The following is a 16,538-nucleotide window of genomic DNA, read 5'->3' as shown; positions in this document are numbered from 1 at the left end:
TTGTCATGACAAACTTGTTAATGCAGATAATATTTCCTTTCGTACTGTTACATTACCTGTTGCTGTTCCGTCAACATCTAATACTCAGTGTTCCTGATAACATAAGAGATTTTGTTTCTAAATCCATTAAGAAGGCTATGTCTGTTATTCCTCCTTCTAGTAAACGTAAAAAGTCTTTTAAAACTTCTCATTTTTCAGATGAATTTTTAAATGAACATCATCATTCTGATTCTGATAATGGTTCCTCTGGTTCAGAGGATTCTGTCTCAGAGGTTGATGCTGATAAATCTTCATATTTATTTAAAATGGAATTTATTCGTTCTTTACTTAAAGAAGTCCTAATTACATTAGAAATTGAGGATTCTGGTCCTCTTGATACTAAATCTAAACATTTAGATAAGGTTTTTAAATCTCCTGTAGTTATTCCAGAAGTTTTTCCTGTCCCTAGTGCTATTTCTGAAGTAATTTCCAGGGAATGGAATAATTTGGGTAATTCATTTACTCCTTCTAAACGTTTTAAGCAATTATATCCTGTGCCATCTGACAGATTAGAGTTTTGGGACAAAATCCCTAAGGTTGATGGGGCTGTCTCTACTCTTGCTAAGCGTACTACTATTCCTACGGCAGATGGTACTTCCTTTAAGGATCCTTTAGATAGGAAAATTGAATCCTTTCTAAGAAAAGCTTACTTGTGTTCAGGTAATCTTCTTAGACCTGCTATATCTTTAGCGGATGTTGCTGCAGCTTCAACTTTTTGGTTAGAAGCTTTAGCGCAACAAGTAACAGATCATAATTCTCATAGCATTATTATTCTTCTTCAACATGCTAATAATTTTATTTGTGATGCCATCTTTGATATCATTAGAGTTGATGTCAGGTATATGTCTCTAGCTATTTTAGCTAGAAGAGCTTTATGGCTTAAAACTTGGAATGCTGATATGTCTTCTAAGTCTACTCTGCTTTCCCTTTCTTTCCAGGGTAATAAATTGTTTGGTTCTCAGTTGGATTCTATTATCTCAACTGTTACTGGAGGGAAAGGAACTTTTTTACCACAGGATAAAAAATCTAAAGGTAAATTTAGGTCTAATAATCGTTTTCGTTCCTTTCGTCACAACAAGGAACAAAAACCTGATCCTTCATCCTCAGGAGCGGTATCAGTTTGGAAACCATCTCCAGTCTGGAATAAATCCAAGCCTTTTAGAAAATCAAAGCCAGCTCCTAAGTCCACATGAAGGTGCGGCCCCCATTCCAGCTCAGCTGGTAGGGGGCAGATTACGATTTTTCAAAGAAATTTGGATCAATTCCGTTCACAATCTTTGGATTCAGAACATTGTTTCAGAAGGGTACAGAATTGGCTTCAAGATAAGGCCTCCTGCAAAGAGATTTTTTCTTTCCCGTGTCCCAGTAAACCCAGCGAAGGCTCAAGCATTTCTGAAATGTGTTTCAGATCTAGAGTTGGCTGGAGTAATTATGCCAGTTCCAGTTCTGGAACAGGGACTGGGGTTTTATTCAAATCTCTTCATTGTACCAAAGGAGGAGAATTCCTTCAGACCAGTTCTGGATCTAAAAATATTGAATCGTTATGTAAGGATACCAACATTCAAAATGGTAACTGTAAGGACTATCCTGCCTTTTGTTCTGCAAGGGCATTATATGTCTACATTAGATTTACAGGATGCATATCTGCATATTCCGATTCATCCAGATCACTATCAGTTTCTGAGATTCTCTTTCCTAGACAAGCATTACCAGTTTGTGGCTCTGCCGTTTGGCCTAGCTACAGCTCCAAGAATTTTTACGAAGGTTCTCGGTGCCCTTCTGTCTGTAATCAGAGAACAGGGTATTGTGGTATTTCCTTATTTGGACGATATCTTGGTACTTATGTTACGACACACGAACAAAGGCACCACACGGGCTATTTCCCTGTTATTGTATAATTCTAAACTCAATATTTGTTAATTTGTGAAGTTTATATTATGTAGGGAATGGTGCTAAATGCATAAAAATAAATTTTCCAAAAAGACAAAGAAGACTCTCACAAAGATGTGGATATCTCCTGAAAGTATGCACATATAAGCACTCTTAGCCTAGACTTTGAGGCAGTTTATCCAGACCGGGTAAAAATAAAATATAACTTTTATTATGAATTGCACTTAAAATAAGGGTAACACACAAATTAAAATCGACACTAACACTTTCATGTGATTAGACTATATATGTTCTCTTGGGTGGAAGACTGTAATATCAAAGGCCTGAAATATTTATCTTTGTACCCCCAGAGTAATACTATTTTGGCTGTGCTATACTTAGACAAATGGGTCCCACAACAACGTGTATGTTAAATCAATCTTATAACATACATTCTCTATATAATTATTACCCAAATAATTATATAGAGAATGTATGTTATAAGATTGATTTAACATACACGTTGTTGTGGGACCCATTTGTCTAAGTATAGCACAGCCAAAATAGTATTACTCTGGGGGTACAAAGATAAATATTTCAGGCCTTTGATATTACAGTCTTCCACCCAAGAGAATATATATAGTCTAATCACATGAAAGTGTTAGTGTCGATTTTAATTTGTGTGTTACCCTTATTTTAAGTGCAATTCATAATAAAAGTTATATTTTATTTTTACCCGGTCTGGATAAACTGCCTCAAAGTCTAGGCTAAGAGTGCTTATATGTGCATACTTTCAGGAGATATCCACATCTTTGTGAGAGTCTTCTTTGTCTTTTTGGAAAAGATATCTTGGTACTTGCTCAGTCTTCACATTTAGCAGAATCTGATACGAGTCGACTTGTGTTGTTTCTTCAACATCATGGTTGGAGGATCAATTTACCAAAAAGTTCATTGATTCCTCAGACACAGGTAACCTTTTTATGTTTCCAAATAGATTCAGTGTCCATGACTCTATCTTTGACAGACAAGAGACGTCTAAAATTGATATCAGCTTGTCGAAACCTTCAGTCACAATCATTCCCTTCGGTAGCCTTATGCATGGAAATTCTAGGTCTTATGACTGCTGCATCGGACGCGATCCCCTTTGCTCGTTTTCACATGCGGCCTCTTCAGCTCTGTATGCTGAACCAGTGGTGCAGGGATTACACAAAGATATCTCAATTAATATCTTTAAAACCGATTGTTCGACACTCTCTGACGTGGTGGACAGATCACCATCGTTTAGTTCAGGGGGCTTCTTTTGTTCTTCCGACCTGGACTGTAATTTCAACAGATGCAAGTCTTACAGGTTGGGGAGCTGTGTGGGGGTATCTGACAGCACAAGGGGTTTGGGAATCTCAGGAGGTGAGATTACCGATCAATATTTTGGAACTCCGTGCAATTTTCAGAGCTCTTCAGTCTTGGCCTCTTCTAAAGAGAGAATCGAATTCTGGTATGGGCGGAATCCAGCTTCTGTCTAGTTTCTGCGGTTCATATCCCAGGTATAGACAATTGGGAAGCGGATTATCTCAGTTGCCAAACGTTACATCCGGGCGAATGGTCTCTTCACCCAGAGGTATTTCTTCAGATTGTTCAAATGTGGGGACTTCCAGAAATAGATTTGATGGCCTCTCATCTAAACAAGAAACTTCCCAGGTATCTGTCCAGATCCAGGGATCCTCAAGCGGTAGCAGTGGATGCATTGTCACTTCCTTGGAAGTATCATCCTGCCTATATCTTTCCGCCTCTAGTTCTTCTTCCAAGAGTAATCTCCAAGATTCTGAAGGAATGCTCGTTTGTTTTGCTGGTAGCTCCAGCATGGCCTCACAGGTTTTGGTATGCGGATCTTGTCCGGATGGCCTCTTGCCAACCGTGGACTCTTCCGTTAAGACCTGACCTTCTGTCGCAAGGTCCTTTTTTCCATCAGGATCTCAAATCCTTAAATTTAAAGGTATGGAGATTGAACGCTTGATTCTTAGTCAAAGAGGTTTCTCTGACTCTGTGATTAATACTATGTTACAGGCTTGTAAATCTGTATCTAGGGAGATATATTATAGAGTCTGGAAGACTTATATTTCTTGGTGTCTTTCTCATCATTTTTCCTGGCATTCTTTTAGAATTCCGAGAATTTTACAGTTTCTTCAGGATGGTTTGGATAAAGGTTTGTCTGCAAGTTCCTTGAAAGGACAAATCTCTGCTCTTTCTGTTCTTTTTCACAGAAAGATTGCTAATCTTCCTGATATTCATTGTTTTGTACAAGCTTTGGTTCGTATAAAACCTGTCATTAAGTCAATTTCTCCTCCTTGGAGTTTGAATTTGGTTCTGAGGGCTCTTCAAGCTCCTCCGTTTGAACCTATGCATTCATTGGACATTAAATTACTTTCTTGGAAAGTTTTGTTCCTTTTGGCCATCTCTTCTGCCAGAAGAGTTTTTCTGAATTATCTGCTCTTTCTTGTGATTCTCCTTTTCTGATTTTTCACCAGGATAAGGCGGTGTTGCTAACTTCTTTTAAATTTTTACTTAAGGTTGTGAATTCCAACAACATTAGTAGAGAAATTGTGGTTCCTTTATTATGTCCTAATCCTAAGAATTCTAAGGAGAAATCATTGCATTCTTTGGATGTAGTTAGAGCTTTGAAATATTATGTTGAAGCTACTAAGAATTTCCGTAAGACTTCTAGTCTATTATCTTTTCTGGTTCTAGGAAAGGTCAGAAGGCCTCTGCCATTTCTTTGGCATCTTGGTTGAAATCTTTAATTCATCATGCTTATGTCGAGTCAGGTAAAACTCCGCCTCAAAGGATTACAGCTCATTCTACTAGGTCAGTTTCTACTTCCTGGGCGTTTCGGAATGAAGCTTCGGTTGATCAGATTTGCAAAGCAGCAACTTGGTCTTCTTTGCATACTTTTACTAAATTCTACCATTTTGATGTGTTTTCTTCTTCTGAAGCTGTCTTTGGTAGAAAAGTACTTCAGGCAGCTGTTTCAGTTTGAATCTTCTGCTTATATTTTCAGTTTTTTTTCTTTATAAGATTTAAACTTTATTTTTGGGTGTGGATTTTTTTCAGCGGAATTGGCTGTCTTTATTTTATCCCTCCCTCTCTAGTGACTCTTGCGTGGAAGATCCACATCTTGGGTAGTCATTATCCCATACGTCACTAGCTCATGGACTCTTGCTAATTACATGAAAGAAAACATAATTTATGTAAGAACTTACCTGATAAATTAATTTTTTTGTATAAAGCACAATTATTCCAATTCCTTATATTTATGCTTCGCACTTTTTTTCTTATCACCCCACTTCTTGGCTATTCGTTAAACTGATTTGTGGGTGTGGTGAGGGGTGTATTTATAGGCATTTTGCGGTTTGGGAAACTTTGCCCCTCCTGGTAGGAATGTATATCCCATACGTCACTAGCTCATGGACTCTTGCTAATATGAAAGAAATTAATTTATCAGGTAAGTTCTTACATAAATTATGTTTTATGTAAGAACTTACCTGATAAATTCATTTCTTTCATATTAGCAAGAGTCCATGAGGCCCACTCTTTTTGTGGTGGTTATGATTTTTTTGTATAAAGCACAATTATTCCAATTCCTTATATTTATGCTTCGCACTTTTTTTCTTATCACCCCACTTCTTGGCTATGCGTTAAACTGATTTGTGGGTGTGGTGAGGGGTGTATTTATAGGCATTTTGAGGTTTGGGAAACTTTGCCCCTCCTGGTAGGAATGTATATCCCATACGTCACTAGCTCATGGACTCTTGCAAATATGAAAGAAATGAATTTATCAGGTAAGTTCTTACATAAATTATGTTTTTTTGGGGTTATGATTTTATTATTTAAAGCACTTTATCCTGTTCCTCTTTTTTATGCTTTTACCCATTTAACACCTCACTAACTTTGCTATACGTTAAACTGAGGTATGAGCGAGGTGGGAGGTGTATTTATAGGCATTTGATGTTTGGGAAACTTTGACCCCTCCTGGTAGGAATGTATATCCCATACGTCACTAGCTCATGGACTCTTGCCACCATTAAAGAAATTAATTTATCTGGTTCTTACATAAATTGTTTTTTTATGCACAACTGATTTGTGACACTGTTGCTCACGGCCTAATAAGGACAAAATATCCATAATTACAACTGTCATTTTTATTGCTCCATCTTGAGACTCTCTTAATTTTTCTTTAAAAGAATTTGTTTTCAGTTAATATTGTAGCTGCCTCTTGAAATAGAGTTGTTTTAATTTCTTCCCAATGTATTTGTTTGCTAGACAACATGTATTCTCTGCCTCTGTATGTTGGCATTGCACACAAATTCCAACAAAGCCCTTGGCAGGGTGGATGTTGGCATTTTGGCCAGTGTCCCGTCGGATGCGATCTCTGCCAGTTTCCCTTTCTCTAAAATCTCATTTGAATGATTCTGTTGTGGTGACCGGAGTTTATGAGCTGTGAGAATTTATGTGCACAAAGATTCCATCTCATCAGTGAGAACAGTAGTGGAGCTAAGCCTTTCAGGAAGGCTAATTACTGTTAATGAACCAGTTACCATATCAGAGCATAAGTATCTTATTTTATGTTTACCTGATTAATGATTTACTACATGGATCACACCTAGAATCTTCTCTGCATGTTTTTTTTACAATTAAATGTGATTAACTTGGACTCAGTATTTATGTATTTACAAATTAAAAGTACAGTGACTTAACATTACATACATATGTAATATAAGCAACGTCAGTGTGCTCCTGGAACTTATCTCCATTCAGGTAATTTGCAGTATACACACGTATGCAGTATTCTTTTAGGATTATCTGGAGGGAATTGAAGATAATTTTTTTTTTAGAGCTTAATTACACATAAAGCAAGCACATAATTACATGTAATCCCCCATTATATGTTAAATAATAGTGTACATTGTATTCAAAGGGTCATTAAACACTTTGAGATGGTATTATATAAAATAATTGCATATATTGTTAAAAAAAAAAAAAAAAACTGCAATATACTTTCATTGTTTAAGTTGTGCCCATTATCCTGAAATTTCCTGTTAGAAATGGAAGTGCAGAACACTCTTGTATTCAACACAGCCATTGGGCGCAGACTCTAGTGACAAATTTATAACTGTCCCTAATTGGCTACAGCAGAGAGAAACCTAAGTTACAACATGGCAGATCCCATTGTTTTATAGAAACTATAACTTTACACTTATTTTGTCAATATTTAAACAGCGAATGAAACATTAAAAAATAAATCTACATTTCTCCAACATTGGTGTGTCCGGTCCACGGCGTCATCCTTACTTGTGGGAATATCTCTTTCCCAACAGGAAATGGCAAAGAGTCCCAGCAAAGCTGGCCATATAGTCCCTCCCAGGCTCCGCCCACCCCAGTCATTCTCTTTGCCGTTGCACAGGCAACATCTCCACGGAGATGGTTAAGAGTATGTGGTGTTTAGTTGTAGTTTTTTTATTCTACTATCAAGAGTTTGTTATTTTAAAATAGTGCTGGTATGTACTATTTACTCTGAAACAGAAAGAGATGAAGAATTCTGTTTGTGAGAGGAAGATGATTTTAGCAGACAGTAACTAAAATCCTTTGCTGTTTCCACATAAGACTGTTGAGATGAAGTAACTTCAGTTGGGGGAAACAGTTAGCAGACTTTTCTGCTTAAGGTATGACTAGCCATATTTCTAACAAGACTGTGTAATGCTGGAAGGCTGTCATTTCCCCTCATGGGGACCGGTAAGCCATTTTCTTAGTCTCAAGCAGAATAAAGGGCTTAATATGGGCTATAAAACTGGTAGACACTTTTATGGGCAAAATCGATTGCTTTATTTGGGCATTTTATACATGTTTATGCTGGTATTTCACATTTATAAACTTGGGTAACGTTTTTTAACGTCAGGCACTGTTAGACACCTTTTCCAGTCAGGAAGGGCCTTCCCAGTTTTAGGCTGAGCCTCATTTTCGCGCCATTACTGCGCAGTTGTTTTTGAGAGCAAGACATGCAGATGCATGTGTGAGGACCTGAAAATAGTTGGAAAAGTTCCTAAAAGGCGTCATTTGGTATCGTATTCCCCTCTGGGTTTGGTAGAGTCGCAGCAAAGGCTGTAGCTGGGACTGTAGAGGGGTTAAAACTGTAACCGGCTCCGGTTTCGTTATTTTAAGGGTTAAAGCTCTGAAAGTTGGTGTGCAATACTTTTAATGCTTTAAGACACTGTGGTGAAATTTTGGTAAATTTTGAACAATTCATTCATATTTTTTCACATATTCAGTAATAAAGTGTGCTCTGTTTAAAATTTAAAGAGACAGTAACGGTTTTGATTTAAAACGGTTTTTGTGTTTTACTGACAAGTTTAAGCCTGTTTAACATGTCTGTGCCTTCAGATAAGCTATGTTCTATATGTATGAAAGTCAATGTGTCTCCCCCTTCTAAATTATGTGATAATTGTGCTAAAGCGTACAAACAAAGTAAGGACAGTACTGTCACAGATAATGAAGTTGCCCAAGATGATTCATCAGATGAAGGGAGTAGACATGGTTCTACATCATCTCCTTCTGTGTCTACACCAGTTTTGCCCACGCAGGAGGCACCTAGTACTTCTAGCGCGCCAATGCTTATTACCATGCAACAATTGACGGCTGTAATGGATAACTCCATAGCAAGTATTTTATCCAAAATGCCTGCATATCAGAGAAAGCGCGATTGCTCTGTTTTAAACACTGAAGAGCAGGAGGGCGCTGATGATAATTGTTCTGTCATACCCTCACACCAATCTGAAGGGGCCATGAGGGAGGTTTTGTTAGATGGGGAAATTTCAGATTCAGGAAAAATTTCCCAACAGGCTGAACCTGATGTTGTGACATTTAAATTTAAATTAGAACATCTCCGCGCACTGCTTAAGGAGGTGTTATCTACTGTGGATGATTGTGACAACCTGGTCATTCCAGAAAAATTATGCAAAATGGACAAGTTCCTAGATGTTCCGGTGCACCCCGACGCTTTTCCTATACCCAAGCGGGTGGCGGACATAGTGAATAAGGAATGGGAGAAGCCCGGCATACCTTTTGTTCCCCCTCCTATATTTAAGAAATTATTTCCTATGGTCGACCCCAGAAAGGACTTATGGCAGACAGTCCCTAAGGTCGAGGGGGCAGTTTCTACTCTAAACAAGCGCACTATTATTCCTATCGAGGATAATTGTGCTTTCAAAGATCCTATGGATAAAAAATTGGAGGGTTTGCTTAAAAAGATTTTTATACAGCAAGGTTACCTTCTTCAACCCATTTCGTTCATTGTTCCTGTCACTACAGCAGCGTGGTTCTGGTTCGAGGAACTAGAAAAGTCGCTCAGTAGAGAGACTCCATATGAGGAGGTTATGGACAGAGTTCACGCACTTAAGTTGGCTAACTCTTTTATTTTAGATGCCGCTTTGCAAATAGCTAGATTAGCGGCGAAAAATTCAGGGTTTGCAATTGTGGCGCGCAGAGCGCTTTGGATAAAGTCTTGGTTAGCGGATGTATCATCCAAGACAAAATTGCTTAATATCCCCTTCAAGGGTAAAACTCTCTTCGGGCCAGAATTGAAAGAGATTATCTCAGACATCACTGGGGGAAAGGGCCACGCCCTCCCACAAGATAGGCCTTTCAAAGCCAAGAATAAGTCTAATTTTCGTTCCTTTCGTAATTTCAGGAACGGACCGGGCTTTAATTCTGCATCCTCTAAACAAGAGGGTAATACCTCACAGACCAAACCAGCCTGGAAACCGATGCAAGGCTGGAACAAGGGTAAGCAGGCCAAGAAGCCTGCCGCTGCTAACAAAACAGCATGAAGGAGTAGCCCCCAATCCGGGACCGTATCTAGTGGGGGGCAGACTCTCTCTCTTTGCTCAGGCTTGGGCAAGAGATGTTCAGGATCCCTGGACGCTAGAAATAGTTTCTCAGGGTTATCTTCTGGAATTCAAGGAACTACCCCCAAGGGGAAGGTTCCACATGTCTCACTTATCCTCAAACCAAATAAAGAGACAGGCATTCTTACATTGTGTAGAAGACCTGTTAAAGATGGGAGTGATACACCCAGTTCTAACGGCGGAACAAGGAATGGGATTTTACTCAAATCTGTTTGTGGTTCCCAAAAAAGAGGGAACTTTCAGACCAATCCTGGATCTAAAGATCCTAAACAAATTTCTCAGAGTACCATTGTTCAAGATGGAAACCATTCGAACGATTCTACCCACAATTCAGGAGGGTCAATTTATGACTACCGTGGATCTAAAGGATGCGTATCTACATATCCCTATCCACAAGGAACATCATCAGTTCCTAAGGTTCGCCTTTCTGGACAAACAATTACCAGTTTGTGGCTCTCCCATTCGGGTTAGCCACTTCTCCAAGGATTTTCACAAAGGTACTCGGATCCCTTCTAGCGTTTCTAAGACCGAGGGGCATTGCAGTAGTACTGTACTTGGACGACATTCTAGTACAAGTGTCATCTCTTTCAAAGGCAACGGCTCACTCAGACATCGTTCTGGCCTTTCTCAGATCTCACGGATGGAAGGTGAACATAGAAAAAAGTTCCCTGTCTCCGTCGACAAGAGTTCCCTTCTTGGGAACAATAATAGATTCCTTAGAAATGAGGATTTTCTTGACAGATGTCAGAAAGTCAAAACGCTTGTCATGCTCTTCATTCTATTCCTCGTCCTTCCGTAGCTCAGTGCATGGAAGTAGTAGGATTGATGGTTGCAGCAATGGACATAGTTCCTTTTGCGCAAATTCATCTAAGACCATTACAACTGTGCATGCTGAAACAGTGGAATGGGGATTATACAGGCTTGTCTCCAGTGATTCAAGTAGATCAGAAGACCAGAGACTCACTCCGTTGGTGGCTAACCCAGGATCACCTATCCCAGGGAATGAGCTTCCGCAGTCCAGAGTGGGTCATCGTCATGACCGACGCCAGCCTAGTGGGCTGGGGCGCGGTCTGGGAATCCCTGAAAGCTCAGGGACTGTGGTCTCGGGAAGAGTCTCTTCTCCCGATAAACATTCTGGAACTGAGAGCGATATTCAATGCTCTCAAGGCTTGGCCTCAGCTAGCAAAGGCCAGATTCATAAGATTCCAATCAGACAACATGACGACGGTTGCGTATCTCAATCATCAGGGGGGAACAAGGAGTTCCCTGGCGATGAAAGAAGTGACCAAAATAATACAATAGGCGGAGAATCACTCATGCCACCTATCTGCGATCCACATTCCAGGTGTGGAAAACTGGGAAGCGGATTATTTGAGTCGTCAGACTTTCCATCCGGGGGAGTGGGAACTCCACCTGGAGATCTTTGCCCAGTTGACGCAACTATGGGGCATTCCAGATATGGATCTGATGGCGTCCCGTCAGAACTTCAAGGTTCCTTGATACGGGTCCAGATCCAGGGATCCCAAGGCGACTCTAGTGGATGCACTAGTAGCGCCTTGGACCTTCAACCTAGCTTATGTGTTTCCACTGTTTCCTCTCATTCCAAGGCTGGTAGCCAGGATCAAACAGGAGAGGGCCTCGGTGATCTTGATAGTTCCTGCGTGGCCACGCAGGACTTGGTATGCAGACCTGGTGAATATGTCATCGGTTCCACCATGGAAGCTACCTTTGAGACAGGACCTTCTTGTTCAGGGTCCATTCGAACATCCAAATCTGGTCTACCTCCAGCTGACGGCTTTGAGATTGAACGCTTGTCTATCAAAGCGTGGGTTTTCAGATTCCGTGATAGATACTCTGGTTCAAGCCAGAAAACCGGTAACTAGAAAGATTTACCATAAAATATGGAAAAGATATATCTGCTGGTGTGAATCCAAGGGATTCCCATGGAATAAGATAAAGATTCCTAGGATTCTTTCCTTTCTACAAGAAGGTTAGGATAAAGGATTATCTGCAAGTTCTCTAAAGGGACAGATTTCTGCTTTATCTGTCCTACTGCACAAACGACTGGCAGTTGTGCCAGATGTTCAAGCATTTGTTCAGGCTTTGGTTCGGATCAAGCCTGTTTACAGACCTTTGACTCCTCCCTGGAGTTTAAATCTAGTTCTTTCAGTTCTTCAAGGGGTTCCGTTTGAACCTTTACATTCCGTAGATATTAAGTTGTTATCTTGGAAAGTTTTGTTTTTGGTTGCTATTTCTTCTGCTAGAAGAGTTTGAGTTATCTGCTCTACAATGTACTCCACCCTATCTGGTGTTCCATTCAGATAAGGTTGTTTTGCCTACTAAGCCTGGTTTTCTACCAAAGGTTGTTTCCAACAAAAATATTAATCAGGAGATAGTTGTACCTTCTTTGTGTCCGAATCCAGTTTCAAAGAAGGAACGTTTGCTACACAATTTAGATGTAGTCCGTGCTCTAAAATTCTACTTAGAAGCTACGAAAGACTTCAGACAAACTTCTTCTCTGTTTGTTGTCTATTCTGGTAAAAGGAGAGGTCAAAAAGCAACTTCTACCTCTCTTTCTTTTTGGCTAAAAAGCATCATCCGATTGGCTTATGAGACTGCCGGACGGCAGCCTCCTGAAAGAATCACAGCTCACTCCACTAGGGCTGTAGCTTCCACATGGGCCTTCAAGAACGAGGCTTCTGTTGATCAGATATGTAAGGCAGCGACTTGGTCTTCACTGCACACTTTTGCCAAATTTTACAAATTTGATACTTTTGCTTCTTCGGAGGCTATTTTTGGGAGAAAGGTTTTGCAAGCCGTGGTGCCTTCCGTTTAGGTGACCTGATTTGCTCCCTCCCTTCATCCGTGTCCTAAAGCTTTGGTATTGGTTCCCACAAGTAAGGATGACGCCGTGGACCGGACACACCAATGTTGGAGAAAACAGAATTTATGCTTACCTGATAAATTAGTTACTCCAACGGTGTGTCCGGTCCACGGCCCGCCCTGGTTTTTTAATCAGGTCCGATGAATTATTTTCTCTAACTACAGTCACCACGACACCATATGGTTTCTCCTATTTTTTCCTCCTGTCCGTCGGTCGAATGACTGGGGTGGGCGGAGCCTGGGAGCGACTATATGGCCAGCTTTGCTGGGACTCTTTGCCATTTCCTGTTGGGGAAGATATATTCCCACAAGTAAGGATGACGCCGTGGACCGGACACACCGTTGGAGAAAGTAATTTATCAGGTAAGCATAAATTCTGTTTTTATTCTCAGACTAATATTTTCTTTGAATGCATCATTCTATCTCGTTTTTATTAAGTGTTTAATGTTATGCTCTGAACACATTGCTTCTATGCTGGGGATTCTTCAAATCTAGCATAGTGTAAAATGTCAAGACACCTGTTTTACTGAGTTAATGGGCAGAAGCAGCCCCTAGACGAACATACTATGTCAAACTAAGCTAAACAATTAAAATTGAATTGAAGCCACAAAAGTAAAAGTCTTTATATGCGTACATTGTGCATTTTATTGATTTTTAATATAAAAAGACTAACTCTAGGATAAAGAACAATCCCCCTCCCCCCTGCATTTGACTGTCTGGTACTAACATCTTTATTTTTCCTGATATTCTAAAGAAATATTCAGTTGAATCCATTTTGCAGTTTTTTTGTTTAGAGAGACTGGCTTATACTTTCCTCTTTTGCTATCTGGTTGAAAATTATATTTTGTAGTGTATATTCATTGCATACATGTGAAAACCAACAACTTTATTTTTCTCTGAATTTTTAATAAGTTACAATTTTTCTTTTTAGAGACTGTGTATTTATTTGGTGGCTGGGATGGTACGCAGGACCTGGCTGACTTCTGGGCCTACAGTGTCAGAGAAAACCACTGGATTTGTATATCCAGAGATACAGAGAAAGAGGCAAGTTATTACCCATGAAGCAACAATAGAAAGTTGTATTAATTTATAGCATTCTATGCAATACATTGCCTTCTGTAATCAGAGTGGTAAATAATCAGACAATTCAATGTTTTTTTTGTTTTTTTAAATAGAACATAAATTTTGTTTAATTTTACTTTTAACAATTAATTCAAGACCCTTGATGGCCTTTCTTTGCTGTAGAACATAACCATATACCCCAATGTTTGAAGGCTAAATTTGCTTTCCTATGGCATGGAGAGTCCACGTCGTCATTCCAATTACTAGTGGGATATTCAACTTCTGTCCAGCAGGAGGAGGCAAAGAGCACCCCAGCAAAGCTGTTAAGTGTAACTTCCCTTACCCATAATCCCCAGTCATTCTCTTTGCCTTTGTCAATGGAGGATGTGCGAAGACGGTGTCTGAACATATTTAATCCTTTTATGGGTACTTTTCCCTACAAGCAAGGATTAGGGGGCTATGCTGTGTTTATGTCAATCTCTTTACTAAGAGTAATGGTGGCTATTAGCAGTTAGAAAACAGTGAGGTTGTATTTGCTTTATTTCTAACATTATTGCTACCCCTTCATAGAAAGTCAGGGTTGGTTACTCTGTCTTCTTTCTTGGGCAGGGTTACAAAATAGAATCCCAAGGGCAGATTTCTCATCTCAAGGTTATCTGCGGATCAGGTTAAGAGGCATTATTAAAGTGTGTTTAGGACCTCTCCTCATTGGGAGTGATTGTTCCAGTAAGAGAACAGGGTCTAGGATTTTATTCAAATCTGTTTGTGGTTCCCAAAAAAGAGGGAACTTTTTGACCCATTTTAGACTTAAAAAGTCTAAACAAGTTTCTCAGGGTTCTGTCCTTCAAAATGGAGACCATTCATTCCATTCTTCCGTTGGTCCAAGAGGGTCAGTTCATGACGACCATAGATCTGAAGGATGCCTATCTAATTGTTCCCATTCACAGGGATCACCAGTTCCTGAGATTTGCTTTTCAGGACAAGCACTTTCAGTTTGTTGCTCTACCGGTAGGCCTTGTCACAGCTCCCAGAATCTTCTCAAAGTTTCTGGGTGCTCTCTTGGCAGTTGTCAGGTCTCAGGGAATTGCAGTGGCGTTTTATCTGGACGACATATTGGTTTCAACAAGAAAACTCTCATACAGAGATCTTGTTGTCTTTTTTCTATGTTCCCACGGATGTAAACTGAATCTGGAGAAGAGTTCCCTTGTTCCAGCTACAAGGGTTTGTTTCTTAGGGACCATCATAGATTCCCTGTCTATGACGATTTTTCGTAGGTCAGGAAATCTAAACTTCTCTCCTCTTGCCTTTCTCTACAGTCTACTGTTCGGCCATCAATGGCTCAATGTATGGAGGTAATTGGTCTGATGGTTGCTTCCATGGACATCATTCCCTTTGCACGATTCCATTGGAGAGCTCTGCAATTATGCATGCTCAAACAATGGAATAGAGACCATTTAGATCTGTCTCAGAAGATAAATCTGGACCAGTTGACAAGAAACTCTCTCTCGTGGTGGATTTCTTAGGATCATCTGTCTCAGGGCACATGTTTCCGGAGACCCTCCTGGGTGATTGTGACATCAGACGCCAGCCTTCTAGGCTGGGGAGCAGTCTGGGACTCATTAAAGCAGTGCTTTCCAAACTGTGTGTCGTGACACATTAGTGTGTCGGCGGCAGTGTGTAGGTGTGTCCCTGCTTCAGCACAAATGTTTTTAAATTTAAAATTATTTTGACTTTTTTAGGTTTCTGACTTTCCGCCTGTCTGCTACGCATATCACAAGGTTGACACGTGATTGATACCTAGTGGGTCACAGATCACCTTAACCTTTTGGTGCAGCTTAGCGAGGACTGAAACTATTCCCATTGGCGGCACATTGGCTCCTGACTGCACATGGAGACTTCTCAATCAGCTTGTGACTGCATGTGTAGTTAGCGAGTGGGACAGCAGTGTGTTTGCAGCGCGGGCAGTAGTCAGTCAGACTTGCAGAGCTCTGAGGGCAGCAGCTTTAACGCTGAGCTAAAGTCAGAAGTCAAAGTGTCGGGTTTTTTTGCAGCTAGCTCCCGGTAGTGCATTGCGGCTCCTGCTCTTGATATATGGATAGAAGTGGAAGCTTGAAAATGCTTGATGATGAAATGCGAGTGTCTTTATCTAATATTCCACTAAATATTCAGAAACTGTGTTCATCCCATCAACCTCATACATCCCATTAAAATAGTAAGTAGCTATTGGTGTTGTTTAACTTTTTTAATTCTTGCACATACTTACTGTTACTTGTAAATACATTACGTTATTATATCATTTATGTATGTGTCCTTATCCTTAAAACAAGATAGTTTAACCTCCTGTTTGCTAGTACAACTGAATTACTGTGTTGCGAAATGATGTAGGTCTAAAAAGTGTGTCACCAACATGAAAAGTTTGGAAAGCTCTGCATTAAAGGCTCAGGGCCTATAGACTCGGGAGGAGTTTTCTCTCCCTATAAACATCTTGGAGTTGAGAGCAATCTTCAATGCTCTGTTGGCTTGGCCTCAATTGTCCTTAGCCCAGTTTATCAGGTTCCAGTCGGACAACTTCACCTCAGTGGCTTACATCAACCACCAGGGAGGAACTCTGAGTTCCTTAACCATGAAGGAGGTGGCACGGATCGTCTATCTGCCATCCACATTCCAGGAGTGGAAATTTAGGAGGCTGATTTTCTAAGCAGACAGACATTTTATCCCGGGGAGTGGGCTCTC

The 16,538-nt window shown here is 40.2% G+C and overlaps 1 protein-coding gene across 3 annotated transcripts in view; it reads left to right on the top strand.

Annotated features, from left to right (window-relative positions):
• MKLN1 (muskelin 1) overlaps positions 1-16,538 on the top strand; it is a 512,658-nt gene that overhangs the window by 320,130 nt on the left and 175,990 nt on the right. For all 3 annotated transcript variants that reach the window (XM_053716396.1, XM_053716397.1, XM_053716398.1), the window contains one exon: positions 13,675-13,787. In XM_053716396.1, the coding sequence (XP_053572371.1) occupies positions 13,675-13,787 (113 nt within the window). The remainder of the gene's footprint in view (positions 1-13,674; positions 13,788-16,538) is intronic.

Source organism: Bombina bombina, chromosome 6 (assembly GCF_027579735.1).
Source record: "Bombina bombina isolate aBomBom1 chromosome 6, aBomBom1.pri, whole genome shotgun sequence".
NCBI classification, from domain to species: Eukaryota; Metazoa; Chordata; class Amphibia; order Anura; family Bombinatoridae; genus Bombina; species Bombina bombina.
This window is presented reverse-complemented; position numbering and strand designations above follow the sequence as displayed.